The sequence below is a fragment of the Anolis carolinensis genome, unplaced genomic scaffold (genome assembly GCF_035594765.1).
Source record: "Anolis carolinensis isolate JA03-04 unplaced genomic scaffold, rAnoCar3.1.pri scaffold_11, whole genome shotgun sequence".
In the NCBI taxonomy this organism is placed as follows: Eukaryota; Metazoa; Chordata; class Lepidosauria; order Squamata; family Dactyloidae; genus Anolis; species Anolis carolinensis.
In genome coordinates, this window is record NW_026943822.1 from 25,504,335 (window position 1) to 25,531,184 (window position 26,850).

At 49.3% G+C, this 26,850-nt stretch overlaps 1 protein-coding gene across 1 annotated transcript; it reads right to left on the reverse strand.

Moving 5' to 3' along the window:
• Window positions 1-1,323: 1,323 nt before the first annotated feature.
• aldh1a2 (aldehyde dehydrogenase 1 family member A2) lies at window positions 1,324-25,891 on the reverse strand. The gene is made up of 13 exons (XM_062963283.1): window positions 25,854-25,891; window positions 15,942-16,046; window positions 14,761-14,901; window positions 11,788-11,917; window positions 9,664-9,725; window positions 9,403-9,531; window positions 8,775-8,888; window positions 5,193-5,295; window positions 4,485-4,669; window positions 4,208-4,372; window positions 3,162-3,319; window positions 2,995-3,069; window positions 1,324-2,421 (listed from the first exon to the last, which is right to left on the reverse strand). The coding sequence occupies exons 3-13, from the start codon at window positions 14,833-14,835 to the stop codon at window positions 2,349-2,351; spliced, it is 1,269 nt and encodes a 422-aa protein (XP_062819353.1). The 5' UTR covers window positions 14,836-14,901; window positions 15,942-16,046; window positions 25,854-25,891; the 3' UTR covers window positions 1,324-2,348.
• Window positions 25,892-26,850: the final 959 nt, after the last annotated feature.

Genomic DNA, 26,850 nt, shown 5'->3' on the forward strand with positions numbered 1-26,850 from the left:
GGATGGAAGGAAGGATGGAAGGAAGGAAGGATGGAAGGAATCCTCAGCCTGCCTCCATGCAAACACGGTGACACTGTTGCACCAGGTGCGGGTGGGTGGCCCCTTGCAGGGAAAGGCAGGGGGTGTCCTCAGCCACATCAAGGGCCTCGGGAGGCCTCGTCCTCAGGCGGCAGCAGGATGAAGAGGGTGGGCCTCTGCCTTGGGCCTGTTGCTGGCGTCACCGGGCCGGTCCTTGTCCCCAGAAACCCCCCCCCCCCCCCGGAAGCTTTTGTGGGCAAATGGGTCCAGATCTGGGACTGGACCCTCCAGAAGGCAGAAGCTTCAGAGAAGGAGGAGGAAGAGCGGGAAGAAAGAGAGGCTGCGGGAAAGGAAGAGAAGAACGAGGAAGAGGAGGAAGGCCATAATAGAGAGACGGGAGAACAAGGAAGAGGAGGAAGGGAAGGACAAAAGGAAGGAAGGAAAGAAGGAAGGAAGGAAGAAGAAAAGATGGAAGGATGGATGGACTGGATCTAGATTTTCCTGCTTCTTGCAGGGAGTTGGACTGGATGGCCCGTGAGGTCTCTTCCAACTCTATGATGGAAGGAAGGAAGGAAGGAAGGAAGGAAGAAGAAAAGATGGAAGGATGGATGGACTGGATCTAGATTTTCCTGCTTCTTGCAGGGAGTTGGACTGGATGGCCCGTGAGGTCTCTTCCAACTCTATGATGGAAGGAAGGAAGGAAAGAAGGAAGGAAGAAGAAAAGATGGAAGGATGGATGGACTGGATCTAGATTTTCCTGCTTCTTGCAGGGAGTTGGACTGGATGGCCCGTGAGGTCTCTTCCAACTCTATGATGGAAGGAAGGAAGGAAGAAAGGAAGGACAAAAGGGATGAGAGAAGAACAAAAGAAGGAAAGAAGGAAGGAAGGAAGGAAGGAAGGAAGGAAGGAAGGAAGGAAGGAAGGAAGGAAGGAAGGAGAAAAGGAAATAAGGAAGGAAGGAAGGAAGGAAGGAAGGAAGGAAGGAAGGAAGGAAGGAAGGAAGGAAGGAAGGAAGGACAAAAGGGATGAGAGAAGAACAAAAGAAGGAAAGAAGGAAGGAAGGAAGGAAGGAGAAAAGGAAAGAAGGAAGGAAGGAAGGAGAGAAGGAAGGAAGGAAAGAAGGAAGGGTGGTAGAGAGAAAGAACTTTTGTCTGAGGCCAGTGTGATAAGCATTGAATAGCCTTGCAGCTTCAAGGCCTGGCTGCAAAAGCTCTGACTGAAACCAAGGCCATCCCTGTCTGAGCTGCTTGAGAGACTGGTCGAAACCGTAGCATCATAAACAAACAAACCAACCAACCAACAGCCTTGGACTCGTTACCTGGGTTTATTTGCAACGACACACACCAAGAGACAAGCACGCCTATAATACAGAAAGGGATACACGAAGAAGACTATAAATGATTTTTCCTTAGGAGGATTTTTCCTTGCGCAGCTCAGGGGTGTCGCTGGTTGGCTTGCAAAGGCCTGCATGCGAGGAAGGGAAGGAAGGGGACCGGGAGCAAGAGAGCGGGCGGCATAAATACAAAACGGGGGAAGAAGGCGGGAAAAGGGGTCCGCACCACACGAGTGGCGGGCAGGAGAGTCAACGGGCAGGGAAACAAGCCCATGCATTTGGCTGCCTTTTTGGGTGCATCTACACTGCAGAACGGATGCAGTTTGGTCCTGCTTTAATGGGCTCGGTGCTATGGAATCGCGGGAGCTGGAAATATGTTTCAGTACATGCATTCAATGGAGTGTTTTTGTATGATTATGTGTTTTAGCAATGCATTATTATTATTATTATTATTATTATTATTATTATTATTATTATTATTATTATATTCTTGAGCCTTTTCTGCCCACAGAGTGACACCAAAGGACAGCTCCCAGGATTCCCTAGCATTGAGAAGTGGTGCCAATCCGCATCAATTCCCCCGTGTAGATGCGTTCCTCCATCTGATGCTTTCCTGTTATTTGCTGACTCCAGGGCTTAATGCGTCTGAGTCATTCGGGGAGATGATGTGATACCGAGAGCAATAATAATAATGATGATGATGATGCTGGGCTCATGGAATCACGATGCGGTCACAAACAACGGACAGCTGAATATACACAGCTGCCCTTCGGAAAAAAAATATCCAAACAAAGCCCCCAAAATGCAGCTCTTGCCTTTGCTTTCGGCCCAATCGTGTCCAAAAACCGCCGGCTGTTTTCCGTGGGCCCGGTTGCGACTTGATTGGGAAATAACAAAAGATCCTACAAGGTCAGTGTCACTTGGTACAAATTCCTGAGTGGCAGTCCTCACCACGGAGAGCGGCCAATGGGTCACTCGCCCGCCCACTGCCGGATCCTTAGGAGTTCTTCTCGGGGATCTTTATCGTCACCGTCTTCACCTCGCAATACTCCCGCAGGCCGCACTCACCCCTGCGAGAAACACAAGCGCGGCCGGGGATTCACCAGGGCCCCGATCCGCCCCTGAGGCCCAGGGAGACCCAGGGACAAGGGCGCCCGGGAGGGGGCTGGCAGGGCGATGGGAGGGCAGTGGCAGTGGGAGCGATGGTGGATGGGAGGCCAACAACGGCAGGGCCATGGCAGGCGGAACAACATTAGGGCAATGGCAGGCGGAACAATGACAAGATAGTCGGAAAATGGAAGGGCAATGGAGGCTGGAATCATGGAAGGGCAATGGCAGTTGAAACGATGGTGGAAGAATGGTAGGTAAACAATGGCAGGGCAATGGCAGTCGGAACAATGTAAGAGCAGTGGCAGCTGGAATAATGAAAAGATAGTAGAAAAATGGAAGGGCAATGGCAGTTGGAACAATGGAAGGGCAAAGGCAGTTGGAATAATGTAAGAGCAATGGCAGTTAGGGCAATGGCAAGGCAATGGCAGGCAGAATAATGACAGGGCAATGGTAGTTGGAATCATGGCAGGGCAGCACTTGCTTCCTGGGCCTCTCGGACTGTATGAGACGCCTCGGGAGGAGCCCACACTTACATTTCCCTCCCGTTGCCGGACATTTTGAACCCTCCGAAGGGACTCTGGGCGTTGAGGGCGTTGTAGCAGTTGACCCTGATGGAGAGGAAGGGAGAGAAAGGGTCGACTTCAAGCACCCCCCGCCACCCCTTTCCCTCCGAACCCCGAGAGGCCGGGTCGGGCCTCACCAGACGGTGCCGGCTTGCATGGCGGAGGAGACGGCCAAGGCCTTGTTGAGGTCGCGGGTGAAGACGGCGGCCACCAGCCCAAAGTCGGAGTTGTTGGCCCGCTCAATGACCTCCTCCATGGTCTTGAAGCGCAGGATGCCCTGGACGGGGCCAAAGATCTGCAACGGAAGGGCAGCAGCAGTGTTATTAGTCCCCCCAAAAAGTTGCTTGGGGTTCTAGGGAGTTCTAGAGCTCAGGAGGAACCAAGATATTGACATTTAGGCCTGGAACATGTTTCCAGAGAGATGTTGTTGAGTGCCTTCAAATGGCTTCTGATCCATGGAGATGACCCAATGGGTTCCCATGGCCAAAACAAGGATTGTGTGCAGGAAAACTATGGCTCCAGGAAGTCCTAGAGCTCAGGAGGAACCAAGACTGGAGGTGACCCAGTGTGTTTCCACCCAGTCATCTCTAGCAGATCTCCCTCTGTGCTTCTACTGGTGTTGGAGAACAAGGCCATGGCAGTCGGAACCATGGTTCACCCTTCCCTCTAGACTTGGGCGGTCCTTAGGTGGATGAAGGCCTGATGGAGCTTCTCCAGAACATCTCAGTGTAATAATATAATAGCTGTGGTAAGGGGTCCACCCAATGCCACCTCTAGTGGACCTCCTTCCATGCTTCTACTGGTGTTGGAGAATAAAGCAATGTCATTCGGAACCATGGTTCACCCCTCTACACTTGGGCGGTCCTTAGGTGGATGAAGGCCTGAAGGAGCATCTCCAGACCATCTCCATGTAATAATATAATAGCTGTGGTAGGGGGTCCACTCAATGCCATCTCTGGTGGACCTCCTTCCGTGCTTCTACTGGTGTTGGAGAACAAGGCAATGTCAGTCGGAACCATGGTTCACCCTTCCCTCTAGACTTGGGCGGTCCTTAGGTGGATGAAGGCCTGATGGAGCATCTCCAGAACATCTCCACATAATAATATAATAGCTGTGGTAGGGGGTCTACCCAATGCCATCTCTGGTGGACCTTCTACTGATGAATTCCCCCCACTGCATGCACCTCCTCCCTGGCGATGCGCATGTCGTCGGTGACGTTGGAGAAGACGGTGGGCTGGATGAAGAAGCCCTTGCGGGCCAGGCCTTGGCCCCCGCACTCCAGCCGGGCCCCCTCCGCCACGCCGCTCTGGATCAGCTCCAGGACCCGGTCGTACTGCTTCTGGTCAATCTCAAGGAGGGAGAGGGAGAGAGGCGTCACTCAGGGGGACCCTTCCAAGACCGTGTTCGGTGCCCCCCCCTCGTGTTCCCGGTCCTCCTCCTCCTCCTGCCCCTCCTCCTACCTGTGGGCCTTGCTCGGTGGCGGGGTCGAAGGGGCTCCCGAGGGCCCTGCGCTGGGCCCGCTCCACGCTGCGCCGCACAAACTCCTCGTAGACGGGCTCCTCCACGAAGACCCGGGACCCGGCGGTGCAGCACTGGCCCTGGTTGAAGAAGACCCCCTGGTGCGCCTGCTCCACCGCCTCCTCCACTGCAGCACAGACGGAGAAAGAAGAGCACCGCCCGCTTGTCTGCTTGTACGCACGCCCAGACCGTGCCGTGGGGCGGCTTCAAAGCCCCGCCAGCAACAATTGCCCACACATGGGGCTCCCCCTCCCCACGGAGACCGAGCCTTGGTTGGGGTGGAGATTTCAAAGGATCAAAAGGGTGGAATGCGGGTGATTCATGGGCTCTGACGGAGGGATTCCTGTAAGAACAAGGCCCAGATCAAACGGGCTTCTTCAGGGGACCCCACGGAGATCCAGAAGGAAGCCAAAGGCCGCGGCGGGGGGCCGATAATTTCCGCCGGACCCATTCATCTTCGCACTCCCAAAACCACACGCGTGGAGCAACATCCGGGACAGACCGCCGCACCCGGCACAAGGGACTTGCTCCGAGCCTCTGTCGGGATGTGTTTGAAGGGGCACAAAGCAGACCTCTGGGCATCACTGGGCATTCCCCTTTTGAAAGCACATGCGTGTATATCTCACGTACAGCCATGCATGCGGACTCACAATCTGCATCTGCAAATATGATGTTGGGGCTCTTCCCCCCGAGCTCCAGGGTCACTCTCTTCAAGTTGCTTCTTCCGGCGGCTTCTTGGATCAGTTTCCCCACCTGGACGAGGAACAAAGGAGCCCTCAGTGTGGACGTCAAATCCATGCTTCATCACCAACTCACAGAAGGGACAGAGAGTTTCATCTACGCCAGTGATCGTGCCATCACCGCTCAAGCAGGGAGCTTTGAAAGGGTTGAGCAGAACATGGACACAAATCCGATCTGAGATAATATATATGTATTACTAGCTGTGCCAGCCACGCGTTGCTGTGGCGAAGTCTGGTGGTCTGGGAAATAAAGTATTGAGGAATTGGTGGTAGTTAAGGTCAAGGGTCAAGGTTTTCCCCTGACGTTACGTCCAGTTGTGTCTGACTCTGGGGGTTGGTGCTCATCTTGAGTCTACACTGCCATATAATCCAGTTGTAATCAGATAATCTGTATTTTATAGGCAGTGTGGAAGAGGCCTGATTGTCTTATGTAAGTTAATTTTTTAACTGATTTATAGTGTATTGTACAGATTTTATATGTGTGTTTTATTGTAAGCCACCCTGAGTCCCCTGTTGGATGAGAAGGTCGGGATATAAATATTGTAATAAATAAATAAACAAATAAATAAATAAGTGGCCCTGGGCTGAGTGGTTTGCTAGGAGACCAAGTGGGTGGAGCTCAGCCTTCTAACTGACAGCAGACCAAGTGGGTGGAGCTTAGCCTTCTAACTGGCAGCAGTTGGATAAAAACAACTATTCCTCTCCCTCTAATGAGGACTTTATTTTTCTTTTCTTTTTGTTGTAGGAACGCAGAGGCATGGATGAGGGGTTGTGCTGCCAAGTTTAGTGTTTCTGGGATGTGTAGTTTTGTTGTTTTGTCCTAGGCCGAAATTTCATTACCCTTTTATATATATAGATATATATATACACACACAGAGTGCAAAGGATTATATACATGTGTGTGCATTTTATACATATTAGTAGTGCAAAGGATAATGTGTGTGTGTGTGTGTGTGTGTGTGTGTGTGTGTGTGTGTGTGTATATATATATATAGTGCAAAGGGCCAGGATTTAAGGGCCAAGACAGGGGCATGCCATGGCATGCAAACTCCCAGGGCGGGCTGTGTGGAGATGTGGGGGTCCCACTTCAAAGGGCCAAGTGACCGCTCATCTGGCCATCCAGGGGCTCCTGAGATGACCGGCAAAGGAAGGAAGGGATGGCCGTGGGCTTTGCACAGCGGACGCCCCTAATGATGCGTGGCTTCATTAGGGGGAGGAGGAGGAGAAGTGACCCGTGGCCAGAGAGGGTCCGGAGCCTGGGAGAAGCTGGGAAAGGGCCCTGGGCACATCAAAGGTCTGGCAGAGAACATCATTATTATTATTATTATTATTATTATTATTATTATTAAATTTATTTCCAGCATTTATATCCCGCCCTTCTCACCCGAAGGGACTCAGGGCGGCTTACAACAATGGCAACAATTCGACACCTATACAAAATCGATATCAAACCACACATAAAACCAATAAAAACTATTAAATACAATATAAAATTACAATATATAAATTTAAAAGCCTAAAGGTGCTTGACATACGTAACATGGACAGGCTGACTTTCTTACTAGCAAAAAATAAAGGAGAACTAATCAAAGAAACAAATTGGGACAGAATGATGGAAAACCTAATATGGATGGGTGAGAGAAGGAAGCAAAAATAGATGACAAAGGAAAAGGAAAGATAAAATATAAAGAGAAAGAAAGATAACCTCAACAGAAAGGAGAAGGAAATAAGAAGAAAAGGAGTGAGAACTCAAGGAGAAATTAAGGAAGAAAGAAAAGGCAAATTACCTTGAAGAAACTGCCGAGAAGTCATTTTTATAGTCACTTTTTTTTAAAAAAAAAAAATCTTTTCTTTTCTTTTTTACATTTCCTTCCTTTCTTCTCTTAACCTTTTCTCTCCTTTTCTTTTTCTCCCAATTTGGGATTTTGCTTTTTATTATTCTGTTAAAACTAATAAAGATTATTTTAAAGAAATTTAAAAAGCCTATGATCAGATCAGTTCGTCCAAAAAACCTCGTGCTCTATCCATAAGTCAGTCCGTGTTGTCTTTGTCATTTAGTCCTGAAAAGCCTGGGCTCAAAGCCATGTTTTTAGGGCTCTTCCGAAGCCCAGAAGGGTTGGGACTTGTCAAATGTCTCTGCGGAGGGCATTCCACATCCGGGGAGCCACCACCGAGAAGGCCCCGTCCCTCGTTCCCACCAGCCGTGCTTGCGAGACTGAGAGCAGGGCCCGTCTAGATGATCTTAGGGATCTTGCTGGCTCATAGGAAGAGATGGGAGGAGATGGCTTCACGGGCACAACCGGATCCCTTGCAAAGCGGATGAGCCACCAAGGCGTCTTGCAAAACTCTTGCAGGAGGAGAGCAGGCAGGATCCCCAAAGGCTTCCAATGCCAGCACTGGTGGGGTGCCAAAGAATAAAGCAAGGGCGACATCCTTGTCTTTGTTGAAGTGGGAATGATTGTACATAGGTTTGTTTAAATGTAATTGAGTCATGTATGCAATGTGTGCTGGGGATTGCATCATATACTGTGATTGCATCATGCACTGTCTGCTGTCCACTATGCAAGTGTGTAAAGAGTTAACTGAGTGTTGCATCATACAGCAGAGGTGTTTATATATAGCCTTCTGTTTCCTGTATTCTCTCTCTGGTTATCTGCTCTCTGCACTCTGTCTGTATGTATATCGTCTTGTGAGAGTTTTCCGTTCGCCAGTAAACCTGTTTATAGATAGCTGAAGTCTCAAGCCTCGTTACTGGTGCCAGTGCTTCTACGTGAGTCTTCTGCTGCATGTGTGCTTATCCAAACCGCGCTCTGACAGTCTTGTGCTAAAGAATAAAGCAAGGGCGGCATCCCAAGATGGAACCGTTTAGCTTGGCGTGGCCTTAAAGCGTCCCAGCTGTTCCCACCCGAGCGGATTGGTTTCTCTCGCAGCCAAATCCTGGCCACGCTTTTCGCTTCCGATTAGAGCCAGGCAGGTACGGCGGAGCCGGGACGGACGGACGGGGAAAAAGAAACCTCTAAAGGCTGATGAAGGGTGAACAGCATGCAAAACATACTGTTTTGGCTGCGAGGGACAATTCAGTTTCAATAACCAGTCTTATTTAATAGGCAAGTTTTTCCTTCTCCGAAACACACAACCTAAGCCTTGCTTGAAGAACCAGGAGACTGGCATCCTTAGCTTTGCTGGGCTCTTGTTGTTGTTGTTGTTGTTGTTGTTTTTCCCCCCTCTTCATTTTAATAATATTCACCCAGTTACATATCTCAGTTTCTTTCGTTAATATGTTAGTAATACATATGTACATACTTATTGTATTAGTCTATTGTGAAGATGCTTTGAGTCTCATTCAGGAGATATACAGCAGGGTAGGAATACATATAATCATAATATATTATCCCGTCAATTATTTTCCATCTTCTGGGTTTTAGAAGGCAGGAAATATTCATATCTGATGTACATTACTGGTAGTAGTTCTGAAATGCCCGTGCCACTGACCTCGGTGGAGCCGGTGAAGGCCACTTTGTCGATGCCCACATGGGAGGCAATGGCCGCTCCGGCCGTGGGTCCGAACCCGGGAAGGATGTTGACCACACCCGGAGGGAAGCCGGCCTGCGGAAAAAGGAAATGTGACATTTATGACCCAAGATCAAATTTACATAGTGTTATAGTTATTCTTATTAAGTAGAAGCCGGATGGTCCTCTGCAGTGAGGGCTTTGGTTGTGCTGTCCTGCCCAGCAGAAGGAGGTTGGACTAGATGGCCCCTGGGGTCTCTTCAAAGTCTAGGATTCGATGATGATGATGATGAAGGATTCTATTATTATTATCATTATTATTATTATTATTATTATGAATACAACTAAGCAAGGGCTGGATGGTCCTCTGCAGGGAGGGCTTTGATTGTGCCTTTCTGCCCGACGGAAAGGGGTCAGACTAGATGGCCTCTGGGGGCCTCTTCCAAGGCTATGATTCTATTACCATTATTATTATTATTATTATTATTATTATTATTATTATTATTATTATTCAGAGGCTGGATGGTCCTCTGCAGGGAGGGCTTTGATTGTGTCTTCCTGGATGGCCCTTGTGCGGCCCCCTCCCCACTGCCTGGCCCTGGCAGCGTACCTCCTTGATGAGGCCCCCCATGTGGAGGGCGCTGAGCGGGGTCTGCTCGGCCGGCTTCAAGACCACCGTGTTCCCACAGCAAAGGGCCGGCGCGATCTTCCAGGCAAACATCAGCAGAGGGAAGTTCCACTGGGAATGGAGAGAGAGAGAGAGAGAGGGAGGGAGGGAGGCCGTGGGGGGCCTGCAAGGAGGGGCTCTGCCGCCCACCCCAGGGGCCTCTCCCCACGGGGACCCACAGAAGCACCACGGAGCACCACTCACGGGGATGATCTGTCCGCAGACGCCGATGGGCTCCTGGCGCGTGAACGTGAAGAAGTCTCCGTCTGGAAGAGAAAGAAGAGCCCGTTATGGGCAAGGCCTGGGGGGCTCATTCAGGGACACAGGAAGGGGAGAAGGAAGAAGAAAGGAAGGAAACGCCAGAGGAGGAGGAGGAGGAGGAAGCCAGCCTATGAGGAGACCAGCCAAGGCTGCAACCCCGTGACCCCCATGGGTGCCCCCCATGTCCCACCCCAAGGAGGGCACCTGGGCCAGCCTTGCACTGCGGAGTGACGCTTTCAAGACCCCCGCCTCATAAAGAGAGGGCCCATTATCAGCGGGAGGGGAGAAGGAAACGGAGGAGGAGACCCCCAGATAAGGAAGGAAGGAAGGAAGGAAGGAAGGAAGGAAGGAAGGAAGGAAGGAAGGAAGGAAGGACGGAAGGAAGGAAGCGGGGACGGTGAAAGAGGAGAAGCAGAGGGATAAGGAGGTCAAGGCCCAGCCAGGGAGGAGGCTGAGGGTCCTGCCTTGGAGCCCACCCCGTAGCCAAGGCTGGTTGACCATTAGGGTCCCTCCAGAACTGCCACCACGATCACAACCCAATTTGGATAATTCACACAATCAGTGCCTCCCTTTCCACCAGTTTACACTGCAATAGCCAGAATTGCCGACAGGGTGGAAGCTGCCAAAATGTGGTAAGCCTAAGGCACAAGGTGGGATGGGACGGGGAATTGGAAGGTGGAAACTAAGGAAACTGTGGCCTCTCTCCCCCCGACTGGTCCCCCTGGACCCACGGCATGCCCACCTGGACTCCTGAGCTCTCTTGGTACACCCAGGTGTGCAGTAGGATACTCCTTGCAACCCAATAGGAAGCGTCATTGAGTCTCTGTTCCATAGCAAAGCAGGCCAAAAGGGAAGCGGCTTTGGCTGTGGCCCAGGTTGCGGAAGATGCCGTTCAGCACCTTGGAGAAGTCCCGTGAGGCCGACAGAGGACCCAACGTGGAGACCCTGCCGCTCCTCACGGAGCCCGGAGAAGCTCCTTCTGGGGGAGCCAGAGGGCAAGGCCCAGGGAGTGGGACGGGACGGGACACGGGATTGGACCTGGACGGCAGGTGGAAGCGGAGGAAAGTGTGGAGACCGTGGTGCCTCCCACGGGTCCCTCCGTCCAAGCCCTGCCAAGGAAACCGTGACCTGGGAAGAACCTTTGCACCGAGATGCTCCTTTCAGGGCCTTGTGGAGCCCTCTCTCCTGGCAGAGTCATCTCAGTGGGAAAAGGTTTCAACCACGAATGGATGTTTGTCTCTCTCTGGCCGTGGGCCTGGCCGGGAGTGCCCAGAAACCGCCCTCCACGACGCCAGTCAGGGGAGTGAGCGCTCCTGGGTGGCACTGCAGGCGGGAAAGTCAAGGCAAACCAGGTTGGACGGAGGAAGGTCAAGGTCAAGGTCGTGTCCACACTCTGGGTGTGGGTGCTCCCCTCCACTTCTAAGCTGAAGAACCGACGTTGTCCATAGACACCTCCAAGGTCTTGTGGCCATAGGAGTGCCAATGTTCTCTTCCCACCAGAGTAGTACCTATTTTTTTTCCGTGTCAGGAGCAACCTGAGTCGCTTCTGGAGTGAGAGAATTGGCCGTCTGCAAGGACGTTGCCCAGGGGACGTTGCCCGGATGTTTTGATATTTTACCATCCTTGTGGGAGGCTTCTCTCATGTCCCCGCATGGAGCTGGAGCTGACAGAGGGAGCTCATCCGCACTCTCCCCGGGTGGGATTCGAACCTGGCAGCCTTCAGGTCAGCAACCCAACCTTCAAGTCATGAGGCTTTTATCCCCTAGACCACCGGAGGCTCCAGAGTAGTACCTATTGATCTACTCACATTTGAACCACCAACCTTTCGGTCAGCAAGTTCAGCAGCTCTGTGGTTAACCCACTGCGCCACCGGGGACTCCTTTGATGGAGCAAAGAGGGGTCCAAGCCAGACCGGACTCCCAAAAGACCCCCTTTCCGAGACGGGCCACCTGGCCTCTCCAGGTGAGGTGTCCGAAGGTGAGCCAAAGCCAAGCCAAGGCCCGAAGGTGGAGGAGGGGCTGACGGATGGACGGACAGACAGACGGACGGACCCCCCCCCTCACTCACCCACGGGGATGGTGGCGCCCTGGACCTTGTCGGCCCACCCGGCGTAGTAGCGCAGGGTCTTGATGGCGCCCTGAAGGTCCACGTAGAAGGCCTGCAGGAAGGGCTTCCCGCTGTTCAGGGACTCCAGCGTCTGCAGAGGAAACAGGGGAACCATCACGTCTTGACAAGGCTTTCACGGCCGGAATCACTGGGTTGCTGCAAGTCTTTTGGGCTGTATGGCAATGCTCCAGAAGCAGTCTCTCCTGACGTCATTATTATTCTGACTTATTATTATTATTATTATTATTATTATTATTATTATTTTTATTTTTATTTTTATTTTTTATTTTATGACACAGCAAACATGATAGATATGCTGGATTTCGTATCACAAAATCACAAGTCGAACACTTCCCAAGTGTCTAGGACTGTATTATTATTATTATTATTATTATTTTATTGTATGTCACAGCAAACAAGACAGATATGCTGGATTTCGTATCACAAAATCACAAGTCGAACACTTCCCAAGTGTCTAGGACTGTGTGATGTATTTTCGGATGATGCGCACAGAATCTTTATGAAACCTGTCCCCGCTGGTTTGCTTTTAATTACTCTGATTTTATCTGCTTGGATTTTAATGTATTGTCCATTATTTTATTTTGTGTATCATTGGAATGTTTTACGTTTTTGTCAAATATGTTGTGTCGTTGTTTCGGGCTTGTCCCAAGTCCCTTCGGAGAGATGGGACGGGATATAAAAATAAAGTTTATTATTATTATTTATTTATCCCAGTCGGGTGGCCTTTTGCAGTTGGCAGATCATGATTTTGTCAATGTCTATTGTTTCCAAATGCCGGCTGAGATCTTTTGGCACGGCACCCAGTGTGCCCATCACCACCGGGACCACCTGCACTGGTTTCTGCCAGAGTCTTTGAAGTTCAATCTTGAGGTCCTGATAGCGGCTGAGTTTTTCCTGTTATTTTTCATCTATGCAACTGTCACCTGGGATGGCAACATCAATGATCCAAACCTTTTTCTTTTCCACAACTGTGATGTCTGGTGTGTTGTGTTCCAGAACTTTGTCAGTCTGGATTCAGAAGTCCCACATTATTATTATTATTATTATTATTATTATTATTATTATTATTATTATTATTATTATCCTGTGCATCCAGGATAAACAAACCACATTCTGTGCACAAAAGTATGAAACCTATTCTGCACAAAATTGCAAGTGTCCCCAAAACATAAATGAATGTTGTGCTTCGAGAAGGGTCCGCTCTGTTTTCAAATAGAAATATTCCAAAAATCTGGGAGGAAGAGAAGGGGAGGGGAGGGGGGTCCTCTTAAAGACCCCCACCCCATAAAGTGTCCCTTGGGGTCCCTTTCGGAGGCCCCTCATGGAAGGCAGGGAGGGGAGCGGAGCCATAAATCCCATTGATGTATCCCCAGATCTCCCAAAGCGGGCTTGGCTCAGGGAACGAGAGAACGAGAGAAAGAAAGAAAGAAAGAAAGCAGGGGAAGGAGGGAGGGCTCTCGATTTGCTCAGCTCCCTGCAGCGCTTTTACAGCATGCGCTGGCGCTAAGATGATTTAAGTGTTGACAAAGCTGGAATTAAGATGTTTGCCGGCTTAGTTCAAAGCACTTGGCAAGCGGAAAAGGCCATTAGCGGCACTCCCTGCCCGCCTGCATGCGTGTACGAGTGTGCAGCAAAGCACATGCATGCGCCCCGGCTCGGCCGCTTGCAGCAACAATGGGCCTGAACCCCACGGCAGGACAAGGGCAAAGGGATGGGGCCCGGACCAGCAATGGGGCCTTTCCAACAACAACAGCAAGAAATAATAATAATAATAATAATAATAATAATAATAATAATAATGAAGATGATGATGATACATATATGGGTCCCGACTCTGCTGCTTGCAGCAATAAGGACAGAAATGCATGGAAGGCAGTGTTCAAGTGCTGTGACCTTCCTAATAATAATAATAATAATAATAATAATAACTGGAAAACTGAACTGTTTGTTGGAAATGAAAGATATGGACTTGTCAACATCAGAAGAGGAATTTTCCAGGGAGACTCATTGTCCCCTCTGCTTTTCATTATTGCCATGATCCCTCTGTCAACAATCTTACAAAAAACAAATCTTCTATCAAACATCTAAGAAATCTCACAAAATTTCACATCTGATGTACATGGATGACCTGAAGCTGTATGGGAAAACGGAAAATGAAATCCAGTCTCTGACCAACAGTGTCCGAATTGTTCGACTTGTGATTTTGTGATATGAAATCCAGCATATCTATCTTGCTTGCTGTGTCATAATAAAATAATAATAATAATAATAATAATAATAATAATAGATGTAATAATAATTTGACTGCTAAGCAGGGTCAGCCCTGGATGGGATGCAGATGGGAGACCACCACCATCCTAGTTGCTGCAGGCTCTAAGGAAGCCACACAGGATTTTTTTTGCGGTGGGGGTCTGTGTCATTATTATTATTATTATTATTATTATTATTATTATTATGACACAGACCCACCCCACCCCCCAAAAAACCCTGTGTGGCTTCCTTAGAGCCTGCAGCAACTAGGATGGTGGTAGTCTCCCATCCACATCCCATCCAGGGCTGTCCCTGCTTAGCAGTCAAATTCCTTTCAGAAGGCCATGCCCAGCAAAAGAACCCTCTGGAAGGTTTCTTCAAAAACAGTTTGGCCCATTCCTTCTTCCCAAACAGAGCCCGCAGCAACTGGTATTGGTGGCGGTCTCCCATCCGAATGCCATCCAGGCCTGGCCCTGCTTAGCTTCCATGATGAGGGAATTTAGGGACCTATGCCCAGTAAAATAACCTTTTGGAGGGTTTCCTTAGCGCCTGCAGCAACTGGGATTGGTGGCGGCCTCCCACCCGAATGCCATCCAGGGCTGGCCCTGCTTAGCGGTCACACAAATCGGCCCCGTTTTCCCCACTGACCCGCACAGGACTCACCGCCAGCGTGACCCGGTCCCTCTCCACCAGGTCGGCCAGCTTTCCCAGGAGGGCTCCCCTCTCCGAGGCGTCCATCCTCCGCCAGGCCGATCCGCGGGAAAAGGCCAGCCGGGCCGCCCGCACCGCTTTGTCCGTGTCCAGCTGGGGAAAGAAATGACCGTCAAGGGTGTCTTGGGTGAGGGACCTAAAGGCATCCAAGGACGGACAGCCTTCTGTCAAAAGACCACCTGTTGTGACTCAGCCACAGCATAGCTAAAGTAAGGATGAAGAAGGGGATTCTGGGTTTCAGATTCAAGAGCTGGATGATGGGATGCAGGATGAATTTCAGGAGGATGGCATGGGAATAATACAAGCTGATTCAGAGGCTCAAGAAAAGCAGCTTGAGCAGAATGAACTGTTGACCCCACAGGCCATAGATAACAGCCAGAATGACATTCCCATGGGAATTAATGAGCAGGAGATGTCTCAAGCCCCGGTGTCTTCAGCCCCGGTTCAGGTGCGAGATAACAAGGACCTTGAATGATCTAGGGCGGACCGGTTGTTGTGGAAGGGAGTTCAGCCCCGTAGGAGTGTGAGATTGGCGCGGAAGAGAGAGGCCTCCGCAGGAAAGAGAAATGCATTTCTGGGGTGCTTTTAAAAGTGTGTGTTTGACAATAGATTTTTGTCAAAGCAAATTCTCGCTTCATCTGTGTGGATGTCTCTGCTTCATGCCTAAGAGAAGATTTCTGTTCCTGGATCTTTAAAACCTTTGCACCTTTGTTCTTTGGGATCTATCGTTTACTGTTTTGGCTATTGGACTTGTGGCTTATCATGGCTTATGAACTATTGGATTGCTATTGACTTTTTTTACTGCCTGCTTTGATTTATATCTGCTTTTGCTCAATAAAACTAGAAAAGACTTTCTCCCGTGTGTGACTGAGTGTCCATAGCAAGGTGAACTATTCTGAGGTGCGACACCACCCCTCTTTGGAGATCTTTGGACAGGGATCGGATGGAGGCTTCAATCAGGAGTTGCAGGTTCCTGCCTGGCAGGACTGAGCCGACCGATGGGTCCAGATCCGGCATGGGCAAATTCCGAACCTCCCGGTGTTTCGGACTTCAACTCCCACCATTCCTAACAGCCGTTGGCCCATGCCTGGTCTAGATGCCCTCTGGAGGCCCTTCCCCATCCCTTCCCGTACCTGGTCCGCTTCTTGCACCTCGCAGATCGGTTCTCCCAGCGCCGGATTGTAGACGGGGAAGGTTCTCCCGCTCTCCGAGTCCAGCCATTCGTTGTTGATGAAAATCTGGGGGAGAAGAAGTGACGGGAGAGGAAGACACAACACTTCAACAAAAACGTGCCAGAGTCCACCTTCTCCTTGGTGGTAAATATCCACTAGTTTCCCTGCAAGGCGAGTTAGGTTTCTCAGTTGTTAGACTGATATGCCTGGTTTTCTCTCTGAACTGTTAGGGACAAAGATATGCCAATGCATAAATTATATAGCAGGTAAGTAGATAGATAGATATAGATATATAGACAGGTAGATAGGGAGATAGATATAGATATGCAGTGTGTGTATATGTGTGTATATATATGGTTTTCATTTTTGTAGCGATGTTTTTTTCCCCCGAAAGGGAGGCTTTAATTTATGATTGAGATTATTAAACAACGTTGGAAAAAAGATCCAGCAATTCCGCGGCTCAAAGGCTTGATACCTCGCCTCGGTCGCTCCAGGGAGGCTCATAATTGTGGGAAGCGTGACTAAGGATGTTTAATACATATATATATGTATTTATGTATGTATGGATCTCAAATGAGGCTCCAATCCGATTAGGTTTGCTGGGCGAGCGAGCCTTTGTGTGCCGCTCAATGCAAACGGGAGGAAAGGAAACCCAAGTGTTTGCAATGGGAGACGCCAATGACCGACCTCCAATGACATTCCAGGTTATGGCGAGTGACATGAACATGTCCAAAAGCCCTGCCAATATCCTCCACAAACACCACACTGCCCACCACCCAAGGGAAGGCTTTCATTTAATCGCAGATGTTGTTTTTCCTCCCGCATGGGCATCCCAGTGTTACTGACTCTCTCCATTGGTGTGGAATTTGCATGACCCCGCCCACTGCCTCTCCCATAACCCTTTCCTATTCTTTTCTATGGCACACAGCAAACAGAGCAGAATTGATCAGCAACTGAACATCCTATGATTTATAGAAGTTGTAGGGACTGGCATGTCTAGTTCAACAACGATGCGCCTGGAACTCAACTTGGCACACAGAAACCTCCCGACCAAGAAAAAATACTGGAAGTAGTGTATGTGGAGGGATTTAGAGGAGTTGTAGTTCCCCGACATCCCGAGTGCACTATGAACCCACACAATGATGGGTCTGGATCAAACTTGGCATGCAGACCCAATATACAGCAGAGTCTCACTTATCCAACATAAACGGGCCGGCAGAATGTTGGATAAGCGAATATGTTGGATAATAAGGAGGGATTAGGGAAAAGCCTATTAAACATCAAATTAGGTTATGATTTTACAAATTAAGCACCAAAACATCATGTTAGACAACAAATTTGGCAGAAAACGTAGTTCAATACGCAATAATGCTATGTAGTAATTACTGAATTTACGAATTTAGCACCAAAATATCACGATATTTTGAAAACATTGACTACAAAAATGTGTAGAAGGCCCGGAGATGCAATGGGATGAGGGAAGGGGGTGCGTTAAGCCAGAGAGAGAGAGAGAGAGAGAGAGAGAGAGAGAGAGAGAGAGAGAGAGAGAGAGAGAGAGAGAGAGAGAGATCCATGCGCATCCCCTTGCAAACCATAAGCCCCTTGGTCATGGGAATCACGCAGATAATATGACATAATCCCCTCGATTGAGATGGAAAAGGCCAGCGTGGGATTCAAGGTGGCACTCATCCCTCCCCACGGAAGGAAAGAAGGAAGGAAGGAAGGAGGGAAGGAAGGAAGGAGGCGGAAAATGCCCAAAAGGGAGGTGGACGTCCGGCCCAGGCTTAGCATTACTAACACGGCAATAATGGGTTGGAAGGGACTCTAAAGACCATCCAGTCCAACCCTCTTCTGCCATCAAGGAAGGCACCATCCAAGTCCTCCCATCCAGCCTCATTGAATCCTAGAGTTGGAAGAGACCCCAAAGCCATCCAGTCCAACCCTTTTCTGCCATCAAGGAAGACACAATCCAAACCCTCCCAACAGATGGTCATCCAGCCTATGTCTATTATTATTATTATTATTATTATTATTGATGATGATGATGGTGATGATGATGATCGATTCCTAGGGTTGGAAGGCATCCCAAAGGTCATCCAGTCCAATCCTTTTCTGCCATCAAGGAAGACACAATCCAAACCCTCCCAACAGATGGTCATCCAGCCTATGTCTATTATTATCATCATCATCATCATCATCATCATCATCATCATCATCATTATTGATGATGATGATGATGATTGAATCCTAGGGTTGGAAGGGACCCCAAAGGCCATCCAGTCCAACCCTTTTCTGCCATCAAGGAAGACACAATCCAAACCCTCTCAACAGATGGTCATCCAGCCTATTATTATTATTGTTGTTGTTGTTGTTGTTGTTGTTGTTGTTTTATTGTATGACACAGCAAACAAGATAGACATGCTGGATTTCATTATTATTATCTATTTCTGTAAACCGCTCCGAGCCAAACTGGGAGTAGCGGTATACAAGTCAAATAAATAAATAAATAAATAAATATTATTATTATTGATGATGATGATGATGATGACTGAATCCTAGGGTTGGAAGGGATCCCAAAGGCCATCCAGTCCAACCCTTTTCTGCCATCAAGGTGGGCACAATCCCAAGCCCTCCCGACAGATGGCCATCCAGCCTCTGCTCAAAAGCCTTGGCAGAAGGAGACTCCAATGGGCTCCATATTCAGCTCTGAGGACCCCAAAGTTCTTCCTAACGTTCCACTGGCTCCGTGGTGGGCTCAGTAACAATTCCCCTTGGAGGGGCTTGGGGCTTGGTGGGCCCCACGGAAGGCGGAGAGGATGCCCCTTGGGCCATAAATCTGGGCGGTCAGCACTTATGGACGGAGCCTCCTTGGGTTTCATGGGCCCTGCTTTCATTACGGCCGGTGGGTCAGAAAGGACCGCAAGGGGCCACCCCATGGGGAGGGGGGGGGTCAAGGCAAAGCCCCTTCCCTCTTATTTACAGGGAGTGTCGTGACCACGGCATTAAATCACGGGGCTCCATGGCAGCCTGGTTACGGCCCCATAACTCACCCCCAAGAAAGGGCTCACCAGAGGGGCCTCGGCTCCTCCACCTAAATCATGATACAAATTGGACGCCTCCCCACCGGGCTTTGCTCGGCCCTCGGCCTTTATGGTCCCCTGGAACACGGGTTCATTAAGGCCCCTCTTGACCACTTCATTCCCCTTTTAGCCCATGCAGACAGCCCTCCATCCATCTATCTATTTGCTGAAAGGGAACTCATTAACTGCAAGAAGGGCTGAGCTCATTGGTTTGCAGTGAGTGCCTTTGGGAAGTAATTTTTGGATATATTTATTATTATTATTATTATTATTGACACAACGACGTTGTATGGCACAGCTAACAAGATAGATATGCTGGATTTCGTTTCACAAAATCACAAGTCGAACACTTCCCAAGTGTCTAGGACTGTGTGATGTATTTTCGGATGATGCGTGCAGATCCCAGTAAGGTGGCCTTTTGCAGTTGGCAGATCGTAATTTTGTCAATGTCTATTGTTTCCAAATGCCGGCTGAGATCTTTTGGCACGGCACCCAGTGTGCCCATCACCACCGGGACCACCTGCACTGGTTTCTGCCAGAGTCTTTGAAGTTCCATCTTGAGGTCCTGATAGCGGCTGAGTTTTTCCTGTTGTTTTTCTTCAATGCGACTGTCACCTGGGATGGCAACATCAATGATCCAAACCTTGTTCTTTTCCACAACTGTGATGTCTGGTGTGTTGTGTTCCAGAACTTTGTCAGTCTGGATTCGGAAGTCCCACAGTATCTTTGCGTGTTCATTTTCCACAACCTTTGCAGGTTTGTGATCCCACCAGTTCTTAACTGCAGGGAGGTGATACTTGAGGCATAGGTTCCAATGAATCATTTGGGCCACATAGTTGTGCCTCTGTTTGTAGTCTGTCTGTGCGATTTTCTTACAGCAGCTGAGGATGTGATCAATGGTTTCGTCGGTTTCCTTGCAGAGTCTGCATTTTGGGTCATCAGCTGATTTTTCGATCTTGGCCTGAATTGCGTTTGTCCTGATGTCTTGCTCCTGGGCTGGAAGGATCAGGCCTTCTGTCTCCTTCTTCAGGGTCCCATTCGTGAGCCAGAGCCAGGTATTATTATTATTATTATTATTATTATTATTATTATTATTATTATTATTCGGACTGTATCCCACAGTATCTTTGCATGCTCATTTTCCAATACTTTTGCAGGTTTGTGCTGCTGGGAGGTGCTACTTGAGGCATAAGTTCCAATGAATCCTTTGGGCCTACCGGCTGTTAGGAATGGTGGGAGTTGTAGTCCAAAACACCTGGAGGGCCAGAGTTTGCCCAGGCCTGAACTAAGCTTGGACAGGTGAGCGGTGGCGGGACGGATGTTTCATTTCCTCCGGAGCGCATGCACGGGCTCTGCAAGGCCTTCTTCTTGCAAATAATAATGATATTAAATCTTTCTGCAAAAATCCCAAAAATGCCAGAGATGCTTTGGAGGAAAGGAAGGAAGGAAGGAAGGGAGGAAGGAAGGAGGGGTTGCATTGCATTGCAGAGGCAGCAGCTGTTTGGCTCCGAGCATCCTCATCCCGGCCTGGCCTCCGAGGACGGACAGGAGAGGAGGGTCCGGGCTTGGTGTGGTTGTGTGTTTTCCTCCTCTGTGTCGTCCCGGTTTGTGGGCACGCCAAGCATCCCCTCCTTCCTTCCTCATTCCTCCCAAAGCCAGGCACCTGGGCCTCCCTCCTTCTGCACGCAAACATTTCCGCTCCTGGCCCTTCCAGCCTTGTGCAAAAAACCGGGGTGCAACGGGGAAGATGCAAGGATGGCTCTGGCCAAGGCAGAAGCCAATGGGATTTGGGGTTGTCTCAGGAAGGACAGGCAAATGTCCCCAAATCCAGGCCAATGGGGCCCGTTTTGGAGACGGGATGATGCCCACCCCCAGCCCCGACCTTCCTGCAAGGCCTGGTCTGCCTCCATCATAGATGTCTATACGGACTCCCTAAGAAGCAATGGAAGGAAGGCCACGTGAAATAATAACAACACAACGGAAAGGGACATCATAAATCAGCGCTTGCCTTGGCCCTGTTTTGATCTCGGCTCAGCAAGGCTCGGGTTTTGATCTGGAGGAGGCACAGGGCGGGGGACCCCCAAGATGAAGGGGCTTCTGGATGGCCATCTGTTGGGAGGGATCGGATGGTGCCTCCCAACATGGTCCCAAAGGCTATCCAATACAACCCTTCCTTTGGCTATCCAGGGAGGCACCATCCGATCCCTCCCAACAGATGGCCACCCAGATATATATATGTGTGTGTGTCATGGCAGAAAGGGGCTGGATTGGTTGAGGGGATATATATATACTGTATGTATGTATGCATATATATATTCAACCAATCCAGACCCTTTCTGCCATGACACAATCCAATCTCTCCCAATAGAGGGCCATCCAGCCATACATATGACTGATAAATAGGTATTTATTGATTTAGGTATGACTGATATAGATAGATATGCCTGAAGGGATTCCAAGGGCCATCCAATGCAATCCTTCCTCTGGCCAGGCAGGAAGGCACCATCTGATCCCTCCCGACAGATGGCCACCCAGCTGTTGGATATGATAAAGAAGAAGAGACTGAGGTTGAGGTTGAGGGGATATATGTGTGTGTATGTGTGTGTGTATTCAATCCAGACCCTTTCTGCCATGACACAATCCAATCTCTCCCAACAGTTGGGCATCCAGCCATACATATGACTGATAAATAGGTATTAGTTTATTTATTTATTTATGACTGATATAGATGAGCTCGATATCATAGATAGATATGCCCACGGGGATCCTAAGGGCCATCCAATGCAACCCTTCCTCTGGCCAGGCAGGAAGGCACCATCCGATCCCTCCCGACAGATGGCCACGCAGTTGTTAGAGATGACTGGGATAAAGAAGAAGAGACCGAGGAGCCGAAAAAGAGGACAAGAACAAAGGAGGAGGAGGAGGAGAGGAAGAAGAAGGAGGGGAGGAGGAGGAAGGCAAGGATAAAGAAGAAAGAAGAGAAGAGAAGAGGAGGAGGAGGAGAGCCAGAGGCCTTGAGAGGGCTCTGGATTGTCTCAAAGGGAGGAAAAAAGAGGGATGAAAGAAGGGAGGGAGGGAGGGATGGAGGGATGAGGGGATGTCTCCGTCCGTCCGTCCGTCCATCCGTCCATCCGTCCAGGCGGGAGGGAGGGAGGGAGGGAGGGAGGCCTGCCAGGCAGCCCTGGCTCCGGGGCCATAAAGCATGTCAGGAGGAGAAGGAAGGGAGGCTCCGGCTGTAAAACATGAGCCCATTCCTACCCCGACCCCCCCACTCCTCCTCCTCCTCCTCAGCAAGGGTGGCCTTTGGGGGTGAAGGGCGGGGGGGGCACCCAAGAAAGCCTTGCACTGGAAGCAGAGACCGGGTGGCTGGCCATCTGTCGGGAGGGATTGGATTGTGCCTTCCTTTATGACATTCGGTTGGACATAGGCACAACTGCACGGTGCGCCAACGTTACCTTCCTGCCAGGAGCGGTACCTATTGATCTACTCACATTTGGAACTGCTAGGTTGGCAGAAGCTAGGGCTGACAGTGGGAGCTCACTCTGCTCCCCCGATTTGAACTGGTGACCTTAATTACGATGATGATAATAATAATATATTATTTCGTGTCAAAAGCATTGCATAATAAATAAGTTTAAAAGTGATAAAGGAAATCACAAGCAGCTAAATAGTTTTAGGCCAAAAGTGGGCAACAGCGACCACATGATAATAATAATAATAATAATAATAATAATAATAATAATAATAATAATAATAATAATGGACTAGATGGCCTTTAGAGGTCCTTTCCAACTCTCGGATTTAATAATAATAATAATAATAATAATTATTATTATTATTATTTCACACAGTCCTAGACACTTGGGAAGTGTTCGACTTGTGCTTTTGTGATACGAAATCCGGCATATCTATCTTGTTTGCTGTGTCATACAATAATAATAATAATAACAACAACAACCATAATAATAATAGTAATAATAATAATAACAATAGACATTGACAAAATTACAATCTGCCAACTGCAAAAGGCCACCCGACTGGGATCTGTGCGCATCATCCGAAAATACATCACACACAGTCCTAGACACTTGGGAAGTGTTCGACTTGTGCTTTTGTGATATGAAATCCGGCATATCTATCTTGTTTGCTGTGTCATACAATAATAATAATAATAACAACAACAACCATAATAATAATAGTAATAATAATAATAACAATAGACATTGACAAAATCACGATCTGCCAACTGCAAAAGGCCACCCTGCTGGGATCTGCAGCATCATCCGAAAATACATCACACACAGTCCTAGACACTTGGGAAGTGTTAGACTTGTGATTTTGTGAAATGAAATCCAGCATATCTATCTTGTTGGCTGTGTTACACAATGTTGTTGTGTCAATAATAATAATAATACAATAGAGCACAATGCATTATTATCATTATCATCATCATCATCATCCTGGGAGTTGTCGTTGAGTAAGGCATCAGCACCATTTGCCGGACAAGGCCCAAGCCCTTGGGAAACTGCATCTCCCAGGACCCCATTGCATTAAAGTGTCCTCAAACCGCATCAATTCCACTGTGTAGATGCAGACTGAGCGCATGAGAAACACCAGGCCTGGGAATTGTAAATGTTTTGTATGTCTACGGTATGTATTTTTTGTGTTTTAAAAAATAAAAATTTATGAAAAAAAAAAAAAGAGAAACACCAGGCCAATCTGTGGTGACAAATGTAAACAGAACTGATGGTGGGGAAGGGGTTGGACTGGGTGGCCTTTTGGGGCCCCTTCTGGTTAGAAAGGCTTGGATGATGATGCTTTTGCCAAGATGATGCTCCTCCGCATTGCATCGCAAAACCCATCGCGAGGTTTATGATGTCTCCTTGGGGAGCCGTTGGGTGGATTTAATTTAGGAAGGAAGTGAAAAATGTGCAACTCTCCCTGCGTGGTGGCATTGGGAGGAAATTGGAGCCGAAAGAAAGCAAGAAAGAAAGAAAGAAAGAGAAAAAGGAGGAGGAGGAGGAGGAGGAAGAAGAAGAAGAAGAAGAAGAAGAAGAAGAAGAAGAAGAAGAAGAAGAAGAAGAAGAAGAAGAATCAGAAGAAGAAGGAGCCCTTGGAGGCAGGCTGGTGGTCGGCCAGGACAAACAGGGCTTCAAAGGGAACGAAAGAAGGATGGAAAGAAAGGAAGAAAGAAAGAAAGAAAAGAAGGAGCCTCCCGTCCCAGGCCAGGCCTTTTGGGTGGCCGCCTGCGTTGCTTTTGGAAGCCTCCTCCAAAGCGGGTTTGTTTGGCTTCTCAGGGAAGAAAGGAAAGAAGTAAGTAAGGCCTCACTTGGGAGGAGGCCTTTGCAGTTCGGACTGCACCCCGGAGCGGGCGGAGACAGAGACCGCCTTCCCGACCTCTCTGCCATGCCAGGCCACCCTCCGGCAACTCAGGATGCACCCACACAGAAGAGTTAACACAGTTTGACACCACTTTGGACTGCTCCAGGGTTGGGGTCCTGGGAATTGTAGTTTTGCGAGGCCTTGAGCCTCCTTGACCAAGGCGCACAGCCCTTGGCCCCATAGAGTTCCTACAAGACCCTACAAGGGTGTGTGTGTGTGTGTCTTGATCCAATGGACTTGCTTATCTTGACATTTTGGAGTTGTAGTTGCCGGGATTTATAGTTCGCCCACAATCAAAGAGCACTCTGAATTCCACCAACGATGGAATTGAACCAAACTGGGCACACAGGGCTCCCATGACTAACAGGAAATATTGGAAGGGTTTGGTGGGCATTGGCCTTGAGTTTGGGAGTTGTAGTTCACCTACATCCAGAGAGCACCGTGGACTCAAACAAGGATGGATCTGGACCAAATTTGGCACCAATACTCAATATGCCCAAATGTGAACACTGATGGAGTTTGGGGGAAATAGACCTTGACATTTGGGAGTTGTAGTTGTTGGGATTTATAGTTTATTATTTATTATTTTATTTACAGCATATATATATTCTGCCCTTCTCACCCCGAAGGAGACTCAGGGCGGATCACATTGCACATATAGGCAAACATTCAATGCCTTTTAACGTAGAACAAAGACAAACAAACATAGGCTCCGAGTGGGCCTCGAACTCATGACCTCCTGGTCAGAGTGATTCGTTGCAGTTAATTGCAGCTGGCTTGCTCTCCCACCTGCGCCACAGCCCGGTTCACCTACAATCACCCCACCAACAATAGAATGACAGGCCTCCTCTGCCAAAGGGGTTCCTAAGACCCTCATAAACATATATTTTCTGATAAGTCTTGGGCGACCCCTCTGGCACCCCCTTCTGACCCACCCCCAGGCTGAGAAAGCCCCACGAATACTATGTCTTCCTGGTTCTAAAAAAAACCCCGTAAACTGTATGAGAAGAAAGAGGAGCACATACTATCCTTTTATGCTGTAATATAGTATAATAATAGTAGTCATATTAATACTAATAATATAATATTAATACTAATAGTGATATTAATGACATGAGTAATGACAATGATGAATATGATGAACCGTATTTCCCTGGGAGCAGAGTGACGCCAAAGCCCAAGGCGGGCGGCTCCGACCTTGAGGCAGGAGGGGGAGAAGAAAGACCCCTCCCCGGAATCCACCCCAGCCCCAGGGTGGGCTTGGCGCGAAGTTCTGGGTTCCAATCCCGCTTGGCTTGATTCTAAGGCAGGGGCTGCGCGTTGAGGGGGCTTCGGGGTGAGTTCGGGGCTGTCTCGGGGGCTCCGTGGGGGCCTGGGGTGGGCTTGGGGCCGCGGGCGGGGGCGCACTGACCTGGGTGTGCCTGACCCGGAGCTCCGTGTCCGGCGAGGGCGGCAGGCGGAGCGAGGAGAGCAGCGCCGCGGGGTCCGGAAGCGCCATGGCCGGGCGGGCGGGCGGGCGGGCAGGGATGATGGGACGCGCACTCCGAAGACTCCCTCCCTCGGGCCTCCCTTCTTGCCTTGGGATTCCTTTCCTCCCTCCCTCCCTTCCTTCTTCCCTTCTTTCTCTCCTTCCTTGGACTTCCTTTCCCCTTCTCTCCTTCCTCCCTTCTTTCTTCCTTCCTTCCTTCCTTCCTTCCTTCCTTCCTTCCTTCCTTCCTTCCTTCCTTCCTTCCTTCCTTCCTTCTTCTTTCTTTCCTTCTTTCCTTCCTTCCTTCTTGACTTGGGCTTCTTTTCCTCTTTCCTTCCCTCCTTCCTTTCTTCCTTCTTTCCTTTCTTCCTTCCTTCTTGTCTTGGGCTTTCTCTCCTCTTCCTTCCTCTCTTTCCTTCCTTCCTTCCTTCCTTCCTTCCTTCCTTCCTTCCTTCCTTCCTTCCTTCCTCCCTTCCTCCCTTCCTTGGGCTTCTTTTCCTCCTCTTTCTTTCTTTCTTTCTTTCTTTCTTTCTTTCTTTCTTTCTTTCTTTCTTTCTTTCTTTCTTTCTTTCTTTCCTTCTCTCCTTCCTTCCTTCCTTCCTTCTTGTCTTGGGCTTCTTTTCCTCCTCCTCTTTCTTTCTTTCTTTCCTTCCTTCCTTCCTTCTCTCTCTGCCTCTGGGACCCAAAGTGGGAGGCAGACCCCAGCCTTCCCTCCCTCTATATATATCCAGGCAGGTGCCCCAGAGAGAGAGAGAGAGAGAGAGAGAAGGAGGGAAGAAAGGAAGGAAGGAAGGAGAGAAGGAGGGATGAAGAGAAGGAGGGAGGGAGGGAGGGAGGGGCTCCTTGGAGGCGCCTTGGCCTTCTCCCAGGGAAGGGAGGGAGGGGGGGCAGGGAAGACCCCCTGGACAGGACCCTCTCACAGCAACATTAGTATTATCAC